The sequence below is a fragment of the Oryx dammah genome, unplaced genomic scaffold (genome assembly GCF_014754425.2).
Source record: "Oryx dammah isolate SB20612 unplaced genomic scaffold, SCBI_Odam_1.1 HiC_scaffold_25, whole genome shotgun sequence".
Lineage (NCBI taxonomy): Eukaryota > Metazoa > Chordata > Mammalia > Artiodactyla > Bovidae > Oryx > Oryx dammah.
This window is the reverse complement of record NW_024070209.1, coordinates 93,078,468-93,094,638: the sequence shown is the minus strand read 5'-3', so window position 1 is coordinate 93,094,638 and position 16,171 is coordinate 93,078,468. Positions and strand designations below refer to the sequence as shown.

Below are 16,171 nucleotides of genomic sequence, written 5' to 3'. Positions count from 1 at the left end.
GTGGCTGGCCCCAGTGTGCCGCCAAGCAACAGTTCCTTCCTTGCGGTTTCCACTGATTCAACTAACTGTCAGGCAGTTGAGTGAGAGAGTGAGCGAAGTCACTCAGTCGTGTCCGACTCTTTGCGACCCCATAGACTGTAGCCTACCAGGCTCCTCCGTCCATGGGATTTTCCAGGCAAGAGTGCTGGAGTGGGTTGCCATTTCCTTCTCCAGAGGATTTTCCCGACCCAGGGATCGAACCTGGGTCTCCCACATTGTAGGCAGACGCTTTACCGACTGAGCCACAAGGGAAGCCCCTAACTGTGACAAAAGCCCACGAAACTGTAACAAACTAGACAACTAGCAAGAAGCGAAGCAAGTCTTGCTTTCTCTTTTGCAAACTCAAACTGTAACTGGAACGTATAAACAGTGAAACTAAATTTTAAACAGAACTCACTAAAGTTAATTATAGGCACAATTTTCTGAAGTGAAAGGCTGAAGGCACTTCACATCACTTAGGCCATCAACAAACCTCAAATCGCTCGATGGGGTCTTCTTGTTGGGCCTGCTGTTCCCTCATGGTGTGATATTCTTTTTCATATTTTTTCAACTTCTTCTGACTAATCTGTAGGATAGAGCACAGCACAAATTAAAAAGCATCAGGAAGAGGTGGGTGCTTCAAGGCTTGCACTGAAGACCAAGATCTCTACTGACCTTGGCATCCCAAGTTAACCACCAAAGTGGTTACTTCCTGCACATAAGCCCAGAAACTAAAATTCTTACTAAATTTAGGGGTTTGCTGGGGGGGGGTGTATAATTGGTTCCTGAAGATTTTACCAAGGGTGTCAGAATGAACATCCAACAGATGACCCCTCCTATCTGAGTTCTAGGTCTGATTATTCGTTCCTTCCCTCCTCCTCAGGCACCATTTTCTTCAGCACATACCAGCAACGCTGCAGGTGCTTTCATTCTATGACCTCACAACCTCTCCACAAGGTGTGGTATTAATGGCCTCAATTTATAGGCAACTTAACTGAGAAGTAAGGAAGTTAGGTAACTTGACCACAGTCACTCAGTTAGGGACTGGCAGATCCAGGATTTGCGCCAGGCCGTCAGACACCATCTGAAGTCCAATAGCCACCTCACCATCTACCTTCTACCACTTTCCTTTCCATTAGCACCTTCTGTGCTGTCTTCAAACAGGCATACTTCTCTCTACCCTTAAATTATTCCATCTCATTGAACTACTGTCCTCTTTCTCTCAAGCTTTTTCTTACCAACTACTGCAAACTGCTATACTGCTGACTCACACACCTAACTTTTAGCCCCCAGTTTCAGGTTAATTGGGCTTTCCTGGTGGTTCAGATAGCAAAGAATCCACCTGCAATGCAGGAGACTAGGGTTCAGTCTCTGGGTTGGAAAGATCCCCCAGAGAAGGAAATGGCCACCCATTCTAGCATTCTTGCCTGGAGAATTTCATGGACAGAGGAGCCTGGCGGGTTCCAGTCCATGGAGTTGCAAAAGCACTGAACATGACCGAGCGACTAACACTTTCCAGGCTAATTAGGCATCTCAGGGCTAGTCTAGTCCAACATCCTTATTTTACAGATGAAAAAACTGAGGTGCAGAAAGGGGACAGGACAGGCCCAAGCTTGCAGCGGGCCCACGTCAGCATCTCCTAGTCCCTGCTCATTCTTGCCTTTCTGTCTCACTTGAGCTGCCTGGTGTTCCTCTACCACTGATTCTGCAGACACCTGCCCCAGTCGGCTGTTTACAGGTATGCCCCAATCAGAGATTACTCTTGGGAGTTTGGCTGCTGCCCAAAGGGAGGCAGCCAGGAGCCTACCAGCACTATGCCCTCGCTGCAGGCTATAAAGATGCCCACTAAACACCACTGGGGTGAGGCTGCAAGTGGGAAAGTGGCACCCCTAAGCCTAGATCTTCTGTGGTTCAAGGCTAATGCTGGGGCAAATGTTTATTATGTATGTAACTGATTCACAAAGAAAGCACCTAAATAAAACATCGGTGTGATCAGTAAATTCATGAACAATCTGAACAAATCAATAGTAGAGGGACAGAAAACAGGCTTGTGGGCGGCCAACACTTCCTCCCAGTACTCTCTGCTGTCAGTCTGTGTAAATGACAAAGGGCGGGCAGAGATACAAGGCTCTTCAAGTGCTTTGTGAAAAAGAAAAGCTGATGCCAAACCCTACAAAACATCCTCACGGGTCTTCAGGATCCTCTGACTTTTCATTCTCATGCTGTGGTGACAAAGAATGAACATTTCCTCCATAACCATACATTTGGCTAGTGACAAAATAATGTCTTCTACGTCTCATTATCCCTTATTATAAATGTCTCATTCTTAGAGTAGAAGGGTGGGTTCCCCCTCAGCATTATAACAGAAGCTGGTGGGTAATGAGTGCCCTGTGAGTGCCAGACCCTGTACACGTGTTCTCTCACCTGGTTCTTACATTTTTGTGACAGGACATGGGCATTTCTCCATGTGTTTACTAGGTTTTCCACATTTTCTGCATTGAGGACAAATTACATTTATAACTGAGTTAACAATGTGACTGCTGTTTAAAAACAATGCTCATAAGTTGGGCTCCTCTGAGACAGAGCTCTGGCATTCTCTCCACGGACGGTGCTGCTCCGGAGCTCTGACTGCTTTCCTAATTTTCAGCCTCAATTCTCGGTCTCTCTCTTCCTCCCTCTTTCCCTTAAATGCCTTAACCCCAACCCCATCACAAACAAAAAATAAACACAACACTGCTCACAGTGGGTTCATAGCTGACTGTGACTTCCAGAGTGCATGGCTGTATAGTCAACTGGCTCAAGCTGCCTCTGAGACAGAGACTCATTAAGACTGATGCCTGATAACTGAGTGAGGAATGAGAAGTGTCAATAGGAAAAGCAGCAACTCAAGTGTCCTTATGAGGCTGCACCCAGGAGAGACCAGTGCCTCTCAGCCTGCATACCCCATCATTAGTGCCTTCTCCAGGTCAGAGACAGGCCTTATTTGCTGCTGTCCCTGCCCTGCACAAAGAGAGTGCCCAGGAATGCTTGCTAAATGAACGAGAGACGACCCCTCACTCCATCCCTTGGCACTGACCTGTCTTCTAAATGGAAATGGCAACCAAAGCCAAGGGATGCTTCAAGCCTGGTCCCTCGGCCTGTGCAGTCTGGTGTCTGGATCACTCCTGTTCACCTTTGAGATCAGAGCTCCAGATCATTTCTTTAGTGAACCCTTCCCGACACCCTCTTCCCCCATCAGGCTAAGTCTTTCATTATATATTCTCATAGCATAGAGCCAAATCCTCCATGGTACCTGTCCAAGTCCACGATTACTTATTTATGTGCTTACTTGACTGTCTGTCTTCCCACTAGGAAAAAGACCACATCTGTTCTGCTTACCAGCATATCTCTAGTGCCCAGCTCAATGCCTGGAACATAATCAGCACTTAGTAGTCAGCTGCTGAACAAATCAAAGCCAAAGGCCTTCCTTTTTTTAATCTAGTAAGGATGCAAGAAGGGGCATTTATTTATCCAGTAGTTGAGCCCCACTATGTGCAATGTTCTTTGCTAGGCATTAATGATACAAAAATATACACAGATCAGGATGTGCAAACTCCCCAAGGGCAGGAACTCTGTGCACTGCGAAACTCCTCATGCCTGGTACACAGGAAGCATGAAGATACTTAATGAAGAGACACAGCTCCCGCCCTTACCAGTCCAAGGTTCATTCTGTCTCTCTTGCTTTCACCACTGCAATTTTAACTGAATTCAAGAAAAACAGAAGTGATGGAATAAGCCCCTGAGCTCCAAATCACACCCACTGTTGGCTGACTCCCATCAGAAGGCTGTGGAAGTCACAGTTTCGCACATTTGCCCTCCAAGAAGGTTAAATTTGAAATGTTTAACTGTACTTTCAAGGAGGAAAAAATTCTAATCATTTCCTGGGCTAAGGCTAAGTCTGCAATTTAGGGAAAACCAACTGTATACCTCATCTCAATTAGTACAAGATTCTTAACACTGAGACGGCATCACTTTGAATATCCCCTGAGAGCCAAGGTTCCCACTAAAAAGCAGGATGCTAACTCCACCCCCACCTCGCCCCCAGCAATAAAACATTCTACATACCATTTCAGAGGGCTCATGGGCTCCCTGAGGCCCATCCATAGTCCCAGGTTAAGATACCCTGAATTAGAGAGAAGGTGGACACTTGGAACATGCCAGTTGGATATTTTGGTAGAAGTTAAAAAAAAAAAAAAATCAGCCTAAAACACCTTTTCCTTGGTCACTCACTTATCATTAATCTGTCATAGGAAGTGGATAAGGTTCTCTCTTAAAACACGTGCTACTTGCCCTGGGAGAGCTGGCCCCTGACCAGCCCCTGGAATAGGCAGGGATGTTCTGGCTCATGCTGCTGGCCTGAGTGGGAGGGAGACAGAACTATTGGCCACCTAGAGCGTGCACCGATCAAGGCTTGAGTCCTGACTCCACCGATGACTAACTGTGTGACTGAGGGCAACCTACCTTATCTCAGCCTGAGGGTCCACATCTGGGAAAACCCCAACTGTCCTTATGAGAAGTGCTGTTGTGAGGATCAAATGACAGAACACACATGTAGAGCGGAGAAGAGGACCTGGCACACAGTGAAGTCTTTTAAATACAGAGTTGCTGCGACTTCTTATCTGCATCCTTGCCCTGAATCTGAGGCAGCCATCTGCTGGACCTGTGCTGCAGACAGGGAGCCACTCAAACAAAGTCCATTTAACACAGAAGAGTAGCAAACAGGCTGCTGGTAGGAAACAGGAGCTGAGTTTAAAGTTCGCCTCAGAGACCCTTGCAAAGGCCAGAATCCCTGCTGGGCTGGACTCAGAAAATCCAGTGCAAGAGAGAGCCTGCAGGCTAGCAGCTCTGCACGGCAGGGGTGGAGCTATGTTGTGTGGGTGAGTGGGTACACAGGAAGAGTCTGGTACAGGAAGGAGCTCCTGACCCCAGAGTCCTCAATGCTAAACACAGAAATCTAACACAAGTCCATCTTCCCTTTTCAGTTAGTGAATAAAATAACCTGAGATTTACGTAGGACTTGCAAGCTAACCTCTACACTTACTATTTTCTTTAATCCTCCAAACAACTTTCTGAGATGGGTACAGCAGGGATCATCACTCTCACTGCTGTAGGGGACAGTGAGGACCCTCCCACTGCACGCCCTGGGGAATGGAGCCCTACACAGGTAAAGTGACTTGTCTGAAGTAAAAGACCCAGTATGTTCAGTCGCAGCACCAGCATAAGAAAACAAATCTGGGGTGGTTCTTGTTTCTTATTCCTCTCTGTAGCTGAGCTCAGTGTATTCTTGGCATAGAAGACAATCTACAAATGCTCGTTGACATGAACTGACTTAAGGTATCTGGGGAGAGGAGATCCAAACCTAGTGGGCCAGAAGAGCACTGCAATGTTAAAGGCATCACATTATTTCTTTCTCTACAACCTGTTGTGCTAACCTACCTAACGTCACAAAGCAGAGGCAGAACCAGGGTGAAAGCCAAGGTCAGTGGGACTCCAATGCCTGCAATTAAAACCACTTGAAACAAATCAACACTCTTATTCAATTTCTGAGTCTTTTTATTTAATTTGTTCTAACAGTTTAGACTCAAACTCCCTCAAAAATTACTAAATAGAATTAGGCATCCTTGTTCTACCATCAGAGTATTTTTCTAAACTGCAATCAGCAAGTTATTAGCAGAGGACTCAAACATAGATATGGACTAAAGCAGAGGAACTTATTAAAATAAGAAGGTAGTAACCACTGCTACCCTTTCAATAACCAGCAAACTTCAGGGTTCACTGCATAGAAAGAGAGTAACCACCAGAAGCTTCCTCATGAAATCCAATTCTAAAAGGTAGAACAAGCAAAGACATGAAACTAGCCTGGTCTAGTTACATGGAAAACGGCACTCAGCTACTGTGTACAAAAGGCAGGTTTCAGCACTGACACAGAGACTGAGGTATTCATCATGATATGACGAGTATCGCCAAAAATGGACCAACAGAAGTGGCTTCTGACTCATTCATTCACTCCTCCAGGCACAGTAAAGCACAATGATGAGAAGCACTGATTTCAGAGTCTGAAATTCCTGGGATCTAATCTCAACTCCATCCCTTACTAACTTTGTGCTGGCTGGGAGTTTTCTTCAGTTTTCTAAGCTTCAGTATGTGTTAGTCGCTCAGTCGTGTTGACTCTTTGCGACCCCATGTACTGTAGCCCGCCAGGCTCCTCTGTCCATGGGATTCTCCAGGCAAGAATACTGGAGTGGGTTGCCATTTCCTTCTCCAGGGGATCTTCCCAACCCAGGAATCAAACCCAGGTCTCCTGCATTGCAGGCAGATTCTTTACTCTCTGAGCCACCAGGGAAGCTTCAGTATACACATCTATAAAATGACTTCACATAGGGACTCTAAGGATTAATTCACAATGTGTAGATACTATGCAAGGCTTCTATGAATATACCAAGAAAAAAGACTACTAAAGTCACTACAAACACAGATTTTAAAACCCAAACAAACACTAACTACACAAATGATTTGAGCAGAGAGTGAAGTTCAAACTAAATACTGCTTTTAGCTCATGATTAAAAATATGCCCTGAATGCAAATATTCCTAAATGCCAGAGTCTTCTGTTTCTCCAAATGGCAAATGGTTAGGATTACATTAATTGAGAGATATTACTACTTGCAGTAATATCTTTTCTCACAAGTAGTTTGAAGTCTAGCATATTCACTTTATGTTTTAAACAACAAATTTCAATGAAGCAATGGTTCAGAAATTCCATTTCACATTAGGCAGGATATCCTACACAACAAGGGTCAAGTCTTTCTTCTTGATCTAAGAAACCCACAGAGCCATCTCTTTTGGCATGGTTCTTGCTTCTTCTAAGCCTCACTTACTGGACTTATTTTAAAAAATTCCATTATAGTCACACGAAGAAACAGTTGCTCTGAAATATTTCTGGAGTCAAAAATTTAAAAGACCTAATTTATTTTTTTCCCATTTCCCCCGACTCAACATGATGCACGGGTTGCCGGGCTCCTAGCACCATTCTCGATCTTCTGGAACAATGTAAATTGAAATTGCGTTTAGATCTTGTATCATAAGTGGAAGCATTTTTTTTCTGTCTCAGCTCACTGACCCATGGAGGAAGAGAAATTCCATAGTTAAATGAGCTGATGTATATGGTTAAATTTTAGGTTTAAGAGCAGGGGATCTATAACTCCTCAAGAAATTTTAAAAAATTCAGTCTCATAAAACTAAGAAGAAAGAAGAAAGGAAGAAGAAAAGGACAGGAAAGAAAGAAAAAAAGAGAGGCAAGTGAAGACAGATACAGAGCAAGATTTACAGAGACACAGAGCACAGAGAATGCAGACTGTGTGGGCAGCAGACCCACCTTGTGGCCATTTAAGATACTGCCACACCAAACTCCGTTCCTGTCGCCTTTGGCAAAAAGCCATGCAACAGGCTGTCAGAAGACCCTAGTTCCAACAGGGCTTTTGTCACTGCCCAGTCAGCGTCACCTGGTTAAGTCACTTGGCTTCTATAGGCCTCAGTTTCCATGCTTGACTTGCCCTTCACACCTCACAGGGTACTGTGAGGAACCAATGAGATTCTTATAGAATCTATACAAATATTGGAGATTACAACATTGCAACTGCTAAAACACGAAAGACAACAAGAGTCTCCTAGACTATCATGGGAGGTAAAGCATTCCCAATTCCCATCTTAATCAGGAAGTACAACTGAAAAAAGGGAGTCACAACTTTGCTTTTAAATTAAAAAATAATGGAATGGGATTGAGTGAGTTACAGAGCCAATATTTCCTTTCTAAATTCTATACCAAGAAACTGAAAAGCTAGTTTCTAAACCATTCACATGGTAGGAATCCCCTTTCCTATGTCCAGAGGGTCTCTAAACCACCCAAAGATCCTATGCACTCACTGTGCCCCCTCCAAGCCCTCCCCGTCATGCAGTCCACATAATGCAGGGTTCATCACTGAACTTACCAATGATTTTTCTTATTTTTGAGTACACAAATTATCACCGTGACCGAAGTCTTTTGCCAATAATTGGCTATTGCCTGTATTGCTAATATTATTTGGTATTAAGTAAGAGTAAACTAATAATCATCACTAACTCAACTGTACATACCATACCCCACCTTTTAGCAGAAAAAGCTCATTCTCTCATGTCCTGGTGAATCTGCAGGTTTTCCAGGCTGAGTCAGTTTCAAGAAAAAATTACTATTCTTCTCACCTGAAGCCATATGCAAGTAGGGAAAATCATCCAAAGTGTACCCTAACCATGCAGAGAGCTTTCCAGGACCAAAAGGAATTTTGTATCTAAGCAAATAATAACGTGAGCTGGGCGGGCTTGTCGACTTTAATTTCTTGGAAGCGAAGGCAAGGAAAAAAAGACATCAGACACCTCCCATCCGGACTTAGGAAATAAAGAATCCATATGTTATTAAAGTGTTTCAAGCTAATGAAAACACAAAAGGTAAACCTTCGGCTAGATCTATTTTTAAGACCTGCCCAAATCCATGTTAATGCTACTTTGTAAAACATTTGGAAGAAAATCAACAGAAAAGTCACTTACTCACTTGTCCAACCAATATTTATATGTCAGATCCTGTTCTTGTACTGGGGATTCAGCAATAAAAAAGAGAAAGTGCCCTCTGTCAGAGGCTTAACTGCAGCATGGGTAGAGGGGAATGCAGACAATAATCAAACAATGTTAAGTAGAAATAAGAGAAATGCAGAAAATACAAAAGGATAAGGAGATAGGGTGGAAAGAAAGGGGGAGTGCTACCGTAGACACTGTAATTAGAGAAGGCCTCTCTGGTGACACGTTCACTGAGCCTAAGACTTAAGAGGTTTGGGTAAAGCCATGTGGGCATCAAGGAGAACAACATTACAGGCAGAGAGACCAGCCAGTACAAAGGTCTGAGGAGAACAACATTACAGGCAGAGAGACCAGCCAGTACAAAGGTCTGAGGAGGGCACAAGCTTGGCGTGTTTGAGAACAGTAAGGAGGCTGGGGTGTCTGAAGTGGAAAGCATGGGGGGAAAGCAGGAGCAGCTGAAACTAGCCTGTCGGAGGGGAGATGGTGCCAGGTCTTGCAGGCCAATGCAAGGACTCTTGAGTTTTATTCTGAGATAAGAAGCCGTTAAGAGTTTTAAGCATGTGAGAGATGAGATCTAGAAGAGTCTGGGAGGAAACTACTGTGGTAGCAGAAGGACCCAGGAAACTACTGGAAATTCCAGAAGAGAAGGGAAGAGATGATTAGGCTAGGGCACAGGTAATGAAGGGGTTGAGAAGTGACCAGATTCAGGATGTAGTCTGATGGCAGGGCTTGGATGTGGAGGATGAAGATGTGAAGTGTGAGAAAGAGAGTAGGAGGGGATGGTATCACGTTTTCAGGCCTGAGCAACCAGGTCCCACAAACAGGAGATGGACACTGAGAAAGGAGCAGGTTTTGGAGGGGAGGGGAAGAAATCATAAGCAAATAAGAGGCAGCACCTTCCTGTATGGCTCAACCAGGTAGAAAGAGTAGCTCTAAGAAGTTTAGAGCTCACGTGGCTCTGCCCTTTCCACAAAGCCATCATCAGTGTTACTGAAAAGAGTCTGTCTGCTGAAAATCCAAGAAGGGAATAATCATAGCAGTAGGCATTGTTTCTTAAACCCTTACTCATTACCTGGCACTAGGGTAAACACTGTACACATACTGCAGTTAATCCTCACACGTAAAAACACTCAATCACATGGCACTTAACACTTAATCACTTAGGCACACGGTAAAATACCATTAAATGTTAGCCATGATATTTGTTAAGTATGTAGCATTTAAATTTAATGATAACTTTAATGGCTGATTTCTGGAAGTTCTATTTCCTTTTTTTGTTGTTCAAATCCCCCATTCACTTTACATCAGGATTCCTACCGTTTCTTAGTCTAACAGGTAGTTTTACATATTCTTGCTTTTACAAACAGGCCATAGTCCTAGCTTAATGCAGAGACTCAGTTTCAGCTGTCTCTGGAAGGCCCCAAATCATGTCATAACTTCATGAGAATTAAAATCCTAACACACAGTTTGGTCCCATATTCCCTTGGGATGCTCTTTTATCACACACATGAGCTTTGAGCTACTTTGTTTCATGCACCTGGACATTTCTCCTCCTCCTTTCAAGTTCATCCAGGTATTTAAACATTACTTGGGTCATACTTTATTTGGCATCTCCAAATGTTTAAAGAAGGGTAGCCTGAACTAGCTCAGTATGACATATAACCAGAACCAGAAATCCAATAATACCTTACAGATGAAGAAATGGTGCCTTAAATAGGTCTGTGCTCTATGCAGTAGACAGTGAAGTTTCTCTCCTGACACAGAGGTCACAGTTTTACCCTCTAGAGTCACACCAGCCTTTTATGCACCCTATAAGCATCTCAATACAGCTATTTATTCTGTCTCTCATTTGTCTCCACCCTTCACATTCCAAACTAAACTCCCTCAATTATTTTTTCTTCTTTAAAAACAAAACTTTCATAACATGAACACAAGGAGATTCTTTTTTTTCAAACCTTAAAATAATACAAATCATAAATGCTCCACTGAAAGTGATAAACAGTGAATGGGTTTCCTTCATGTATTATTATTTTCATTTTAGGAAATTTATGATCACAACAAGAATAACTGAAAGTTAAAGGACGACACAATAAAAATCATAAAACCTGAGTTCTGCCACTAACTAGCTATACAAAATTAGGGGGCTTTGTGTTTTGGTTTGTCTTCAAAATTGGAATAATAATCCTTTTCCTAGAGTTCAAAACGGGGAAAGAAATGAGATTAATTCATAGGCTGTAATATATATTAAATGATTTAGAAAATTATACAATACAAAGGAAAACATTATTATTAATGTATTATAAATGTGGACAGTTTTATCAGGAAGAGCAAGACACTAACAAAAGAATCTACATTAATGCAAAAATGATTTTACCTTCATGTTGCAAGCTAGTTCCATTAGTTTTTTTGCATTTTCTTCTGAGCGGTATCTCTTAGGGAGCTGAACCCTGAAGAATTTCAGGGCACCTTCAAAGTCTGTCAGTAGCAAGTCATCTTTGGAAGTCTTGAAGAAAGAAGAAAATACAACCATGTACAAGAAAAAAGCTTTTTTGCTATAAAGATGCTCCAGAAGCATTTCATAATCCCAGCACCTTTATAATCCCCAGAAGATAACTTTGTAGCCTTGGCTAGAGCTACCTGCATGTGTCCACTGTCAGGGACAGTGCTAGAGCACAGAGGCTGCTTACAATGAGATTAGAAACACCAGATAACCCAGCTTACAAACCAGTGTGCACTGTACCTTTAATAATCCAAGGGCGACATTAAATATAACACTTATCCCCTAAAAGAGAAAACACAGAAAACATTTTCAGTGTTTAGAACTGGACTATTAAGCTATTTGTCTTCAGAATAGCCAGCAATTTTAGAGAGATTGTAAAAATTTGAATAAAGAAATGGAGTATCTTGAACATATTTTAGAAAATAAAAATTACAGGGCCACCAGTGAAAAACCACTTAAGGTAGACCCAGTTTCCCATGAGAGAAGGGCTTTTCTACAGCTATTTTCACAGTTCAAGAATGCTTTCCAAAGTATACTATGCTTCCAAACTAAAAGATCAGTCATAAAAACTGTGATCCCTCATGAAATAATGCCTGGTGTCTCTTCCACTGCTCACTCGAAGGACAACAATCACCCTGTCCATGAGTCCTATGCCCCAAAAATGACTCTGCTTAGGGTTCTCTCCAACCTGCCTTTCTTCATCTAATCATTCTAGGAGTGGTGGGGCAAAGGTCAGCTGAGGGGAGGCACCAACATCTGCTGACCAAGTTAAACTTTAAAAGTTTCTGGGCCTCAATTTCTATAACTAACAGTCTCCCAATAGTTTTCTGAGCTAATTAGCTGAGAAAGTTTAAGTTACTTAGCCTGTCACCAGACCCACAGTAATTACTTAATAGTTATTTATAACAGTGAAAAACTAGATAAAGGTTTGCAATTAGGAATTGGTTACATAAATTATGATCTATCCAAAGAAGGGAATATCTGACAGTAAGTAAGAATAATGGTATATTTCTGGAATGCTGTTTCTTATGTTTCAAGCTAGACAGAGATACAGATTTTTTAATGGATTTTTGTATGTTTTAAATATGGGATAATTAAAAAGGAGGATGGTATAGATGTATGTGTCTATAGATATTCAAGTGTGAGATAAAAATAGTTACTGAATAGCATATAAGCATAGTCATATTTTATATGCATATAAAGTCAAAATATACATAATATACCATACGAAAAAACTGTTCCACACAGAACTTACACATACACATATATGAAAACACACAAAAAAAGGCTGAAAGAATACACATCAAAACGTTAAAAGTAGTTTTCCTTTAGACTGGCATCAGAAGTATTTTCACATCATTTTGCTTATGCTTTCTATAACAAACATGTATTGTTTTTGAAATTAGCTTTTTCTTTTTAGGCACACCCTCCAAAACAGAAAACTAAGCTGTGGCAAAGATTGTTATTTACTATAATATCTATTTTCTTTTAGTAATAGACTCTCAACTTTAAGAAAATTGCTAGGCAGCTTAAAAAAAAATTATCCTTAGCAGCTAGGGATATATGGTCATGTACCTAAGTTCTGGCCAACAAGTGGTTAAATGGAAATGCAGGTGGAAATTCCAGGAAGTGTCCTTTAAAAGAGGGGGTACACCTCCTCCGAACCCCTAAACTTCCTAGCTTAAACAAAGAGATAGTGTTTGGAGCACTCATCAGCCATACTGAACAGAGCTGCACTCTGAGCAAGGCAGTTACTGCCTGTGACACAGAAGAGACACTACAAACAAAAGCCTAAGTGCGGTGGCCTCTGATACGCACCTCACATAAAAGCAGGTCGATGATATGGAAGACCATGTAGAGAGGGAATTTCGCAGTGAAGAGCGTAAGAAACCACTGGGAGGCATACATGTGCGCTTCAAGGCTTATGTCCAGGAAGTGGTTGTACAGGTCAGGGATGTATTCCTGAAATAGCAAACTGATTAGCTTTAGGCACATATGCAGCTGTTTAACTCTCACTCAGGAGGCTCATAAATCTGCCAACAATAGGTCTAAAACCTCATATATTTGTATTTTTATAAAAACTGAAAAAGCGCTCAGAAGAACACTTAACATGTGGTATGAAACTGGCACTGGGCTTTCGTTTTCAGTTCACAAAGTAGCTCTGAAGAGGAATCCCCACAAGGTGACAAATATCTGAAAGGACAGTTTTTCTAAGTTATGAAATGTTTGGGAAAGTTTGTTTCACTTTTGTTAGGAGATTCCCAACCAGTCAGCTTCAGAGCCTTGGTAAGTATTTCTTGACTGAGTTTGCTGTGTTAAAATAAAGGCTCCTACACCCATCCGATCTTCTGGGTGTTTATGAGACTGAAAACCTGGCTCATACCCATCAGGTTAACACCTTATTAACCTTGGCATCATTATTACATGGAGAGAAATGAAAAACATTAAACCTGTCCTTGATCCTGGATGGCTAAGGAATCACCACTGCTCCTTGGCACCATTTCTTCAATCCTGTTCTTCCCAGTCCTGCACCCTTATCGGCAAATGCAAGCTGGATTCTCTTTTTACCTGCATGAGGCGCTCCAACTGGTAAAATTTGCAATGCAAATCTTCAAAGTTTTGTTTGAAAAGTTCCCTGAGACCATAGTCAAACATGATCTTGACCAGAACACTGAACGCTTGTTCCTCAGGCATCTATAACAGGGCAAGAGGGACAGGAGTTTTCTCAGTGTGTAAAATTTATCCCTATACTCTCTTACGTGAATACTGGGAAATTCAGTGGTATGCAGTAACTCAGATCTCAGTTGTGTTGTGTTTTATAACATTCATTCTTTCAACCAGGAAATATTTAATAATGCCTACTCTATGTCAGACACTGTTGCTGTCCTTGAGGAGCCTCTCATACAATAACTAAATAACTAAATCTCCTACAATAACTAAAATGAATTAGAAAGATCAGTGGGAACACAAGAACAAAAAAGACTGAGTATTCCAGAGGGAGCTAGGAATAGGCTTTAGAGGGAGGACAGGATTCGAACTGAGTTAAGAACAGGCCTACTACACTTGAGTATATGTGTCACCTTCCCCAAATCACGAGACCTTTGTTAAATCATTTTACCTCCTTAACTGTTAATTCATTTCAGTAAAAATGTTCTTCTTTCTCATTGTTGCTAAAAACATGGCTAGTTACAGAAGAACCTTATATATTCTAATGTTTGGAGTAATGCTTCAAGTATCCTAGTAACACTTGCAGTAACACTTAAAATACTACAAAAAGCCTCCCTCACTTCACTTCTATTTACAGATGCTACTCACTTATATATCTTCCGTAACTTTACAGAAAAATATCTTCTTGAGGACCTGGCAAATGTCTAGTTTTCAAAATATAAAAAGAACACTGGAAATACTTAAGGCATGATGTGACCATAGCAAGCTTTTCAAATGTCAGGAAGGTGAATGGGTTTCTGTTGAACATGATGACGATGGTGGGCTGAGCAAAGAAACTGGGAATAAAGCAAAGCTAAAGAGCAAATCAGACTAAGTAATGAAATGAGAAAAGGACAGCAAATCATTGTTGGAAAGGTAAGGGCTTCGGGGGCAAAGGACCAGACCTTTGAGGTCTTTCTCATCAAGACAACTTCACTCTTCACTCGCTGAGGGAGACATGGCCTGCCTAGAGTGGCATTTCTGATTTTACACAGCACATCTGCCCCCGCCCTGAATCAAACACTTATTTTAAACACAATGGCAAGCAGCACAGAGTTCAAACCAAGATACTGGGGATTTGATCAGGAAACTCATTTTAGAAGTGTTGTGATACTTAAATGGGGATAAATGGCCTTGCACTAAAGTTGAGAACAAAGACAAACCATATAGACTTGGTGAGACTCTGAGATATTGAAGTATGATTAAAAAAACAAAACAAAAATTTAAAACTTGACCTCATGATGAAGTGTTAATCAGCCTGAAGGTGAGAATCATTTCACAATGCATAGTATATCAAATCATCACATTTTACACCTTATATACACAATTTTAATTTGTCAATTACATGTAAATAAGACTGGGGAAAAAAAATTTGACTTTTTCTTTATCAATGTCATAATAGCTTTGTCAAATTTCTGCATGCCTACCAATACCAATCAGCTAGATTCATAGCAAGAAGATGTAAAGTGGTTCTGTTACACTTGTATTACAACCTACACAAAATGGATTAAACCTCTTCAACAACTCCGTCTCCTTAGAGAAACAAAATCCAGACTGTGGGGCCTGGCCTCCACCGCCCTCCTTCAAGTTGGTCTTGGCCTCTCTAGCTCCCTCCTCCACTCCCCATGGCTCCTGATGTCTCCGGTCACACTGCCCTTCTTTTCAGTTCCTTCCAGATGCCAAGTTTTCCCCATTTCAGGGCTTCCATATACTATCCTATTCTCGTTGCCAGGAATGCACTGCTCTCCACTCTAGTTCTCAAAATAGTTCTATTATTTTTGCAACAACGTTTAAAGAAAGTTAAATGATACAGAAAAGTACAAAAGAGAATGGATGCCCCTTCTCCTTTTTCAGGGTTCCTGTTAGAGGTTACCTTGCCAGAGAAGTCTGTAAAGGAGGCTTACCTGTTATTACCCTGTATCACACTTTTCATTGTACCTTCATAGAGCCACTGAAATTAACAATGACATACTTGCACTGCTTTTTTTTGCCTACAACTAGCTCTGCATCCACAAGGATTGGGGCCATATTTACTTTATTCACTCCTGATCTCTATCTAGCACAGTTCAGACTGTAACAGGTGCTCAAAAACTCCCCTACCATCATCTGTGGGGTGTTTTTGCCAAGCATTTTAGCTTGAATCATGAAGAAATGATCAGACAAATCAAGAATCTGGGATGTCTTACAAGGCAATTTGCTTGAATTTTCCAAATTGTCAATGGCATGGGACACACAAAAGGCAAAGAGGACAGTTTAGATTACAAAAATAAAAAGCAATGACAATCAAATGCGATGTTTGAATC

General features: G+C 41.6%; 1 protein-coding gene across 4 annotated transcripts in view; it reads right to left on the bottom strand.

Annotated features, from left to right (window-relative positions):
• The window catches only part of RABGAP1 (RAB GTPase activating protein 1), a 161,533-nt gene that overhangs the window by 18,184 nt on the left and 127,178 nt on the right, over nt 1-16,171 (bottom strand). For all 4 annotated transcript variants that reach the window (XM_040225081.1, XM_040225080.1, XM_040225082.1 and 1 more), the window contains 5 exons: nt 13,731-13,856; nt 12,981-13,124; nt 11,403-11,444; nt 11,037-11,165; nt 512-604 (listed from right to left, as the gene is read on the bottom strand). In XM_040225081.1, coding sequence (XP_040081015.1) covers nt 512-604; nt 11,037-11,165; nt 11,403-11,444; nt 12,981-13,124; nt 13,731-13,856 — 534 coding nt within the window. The remainder of the gene's footprint in view (nt 1-511; nt 605-11,036; nt 11,166-11,402; nt 11,445-12,980; nt 13,125-13,730; nt 13,857-16,171) is intronic.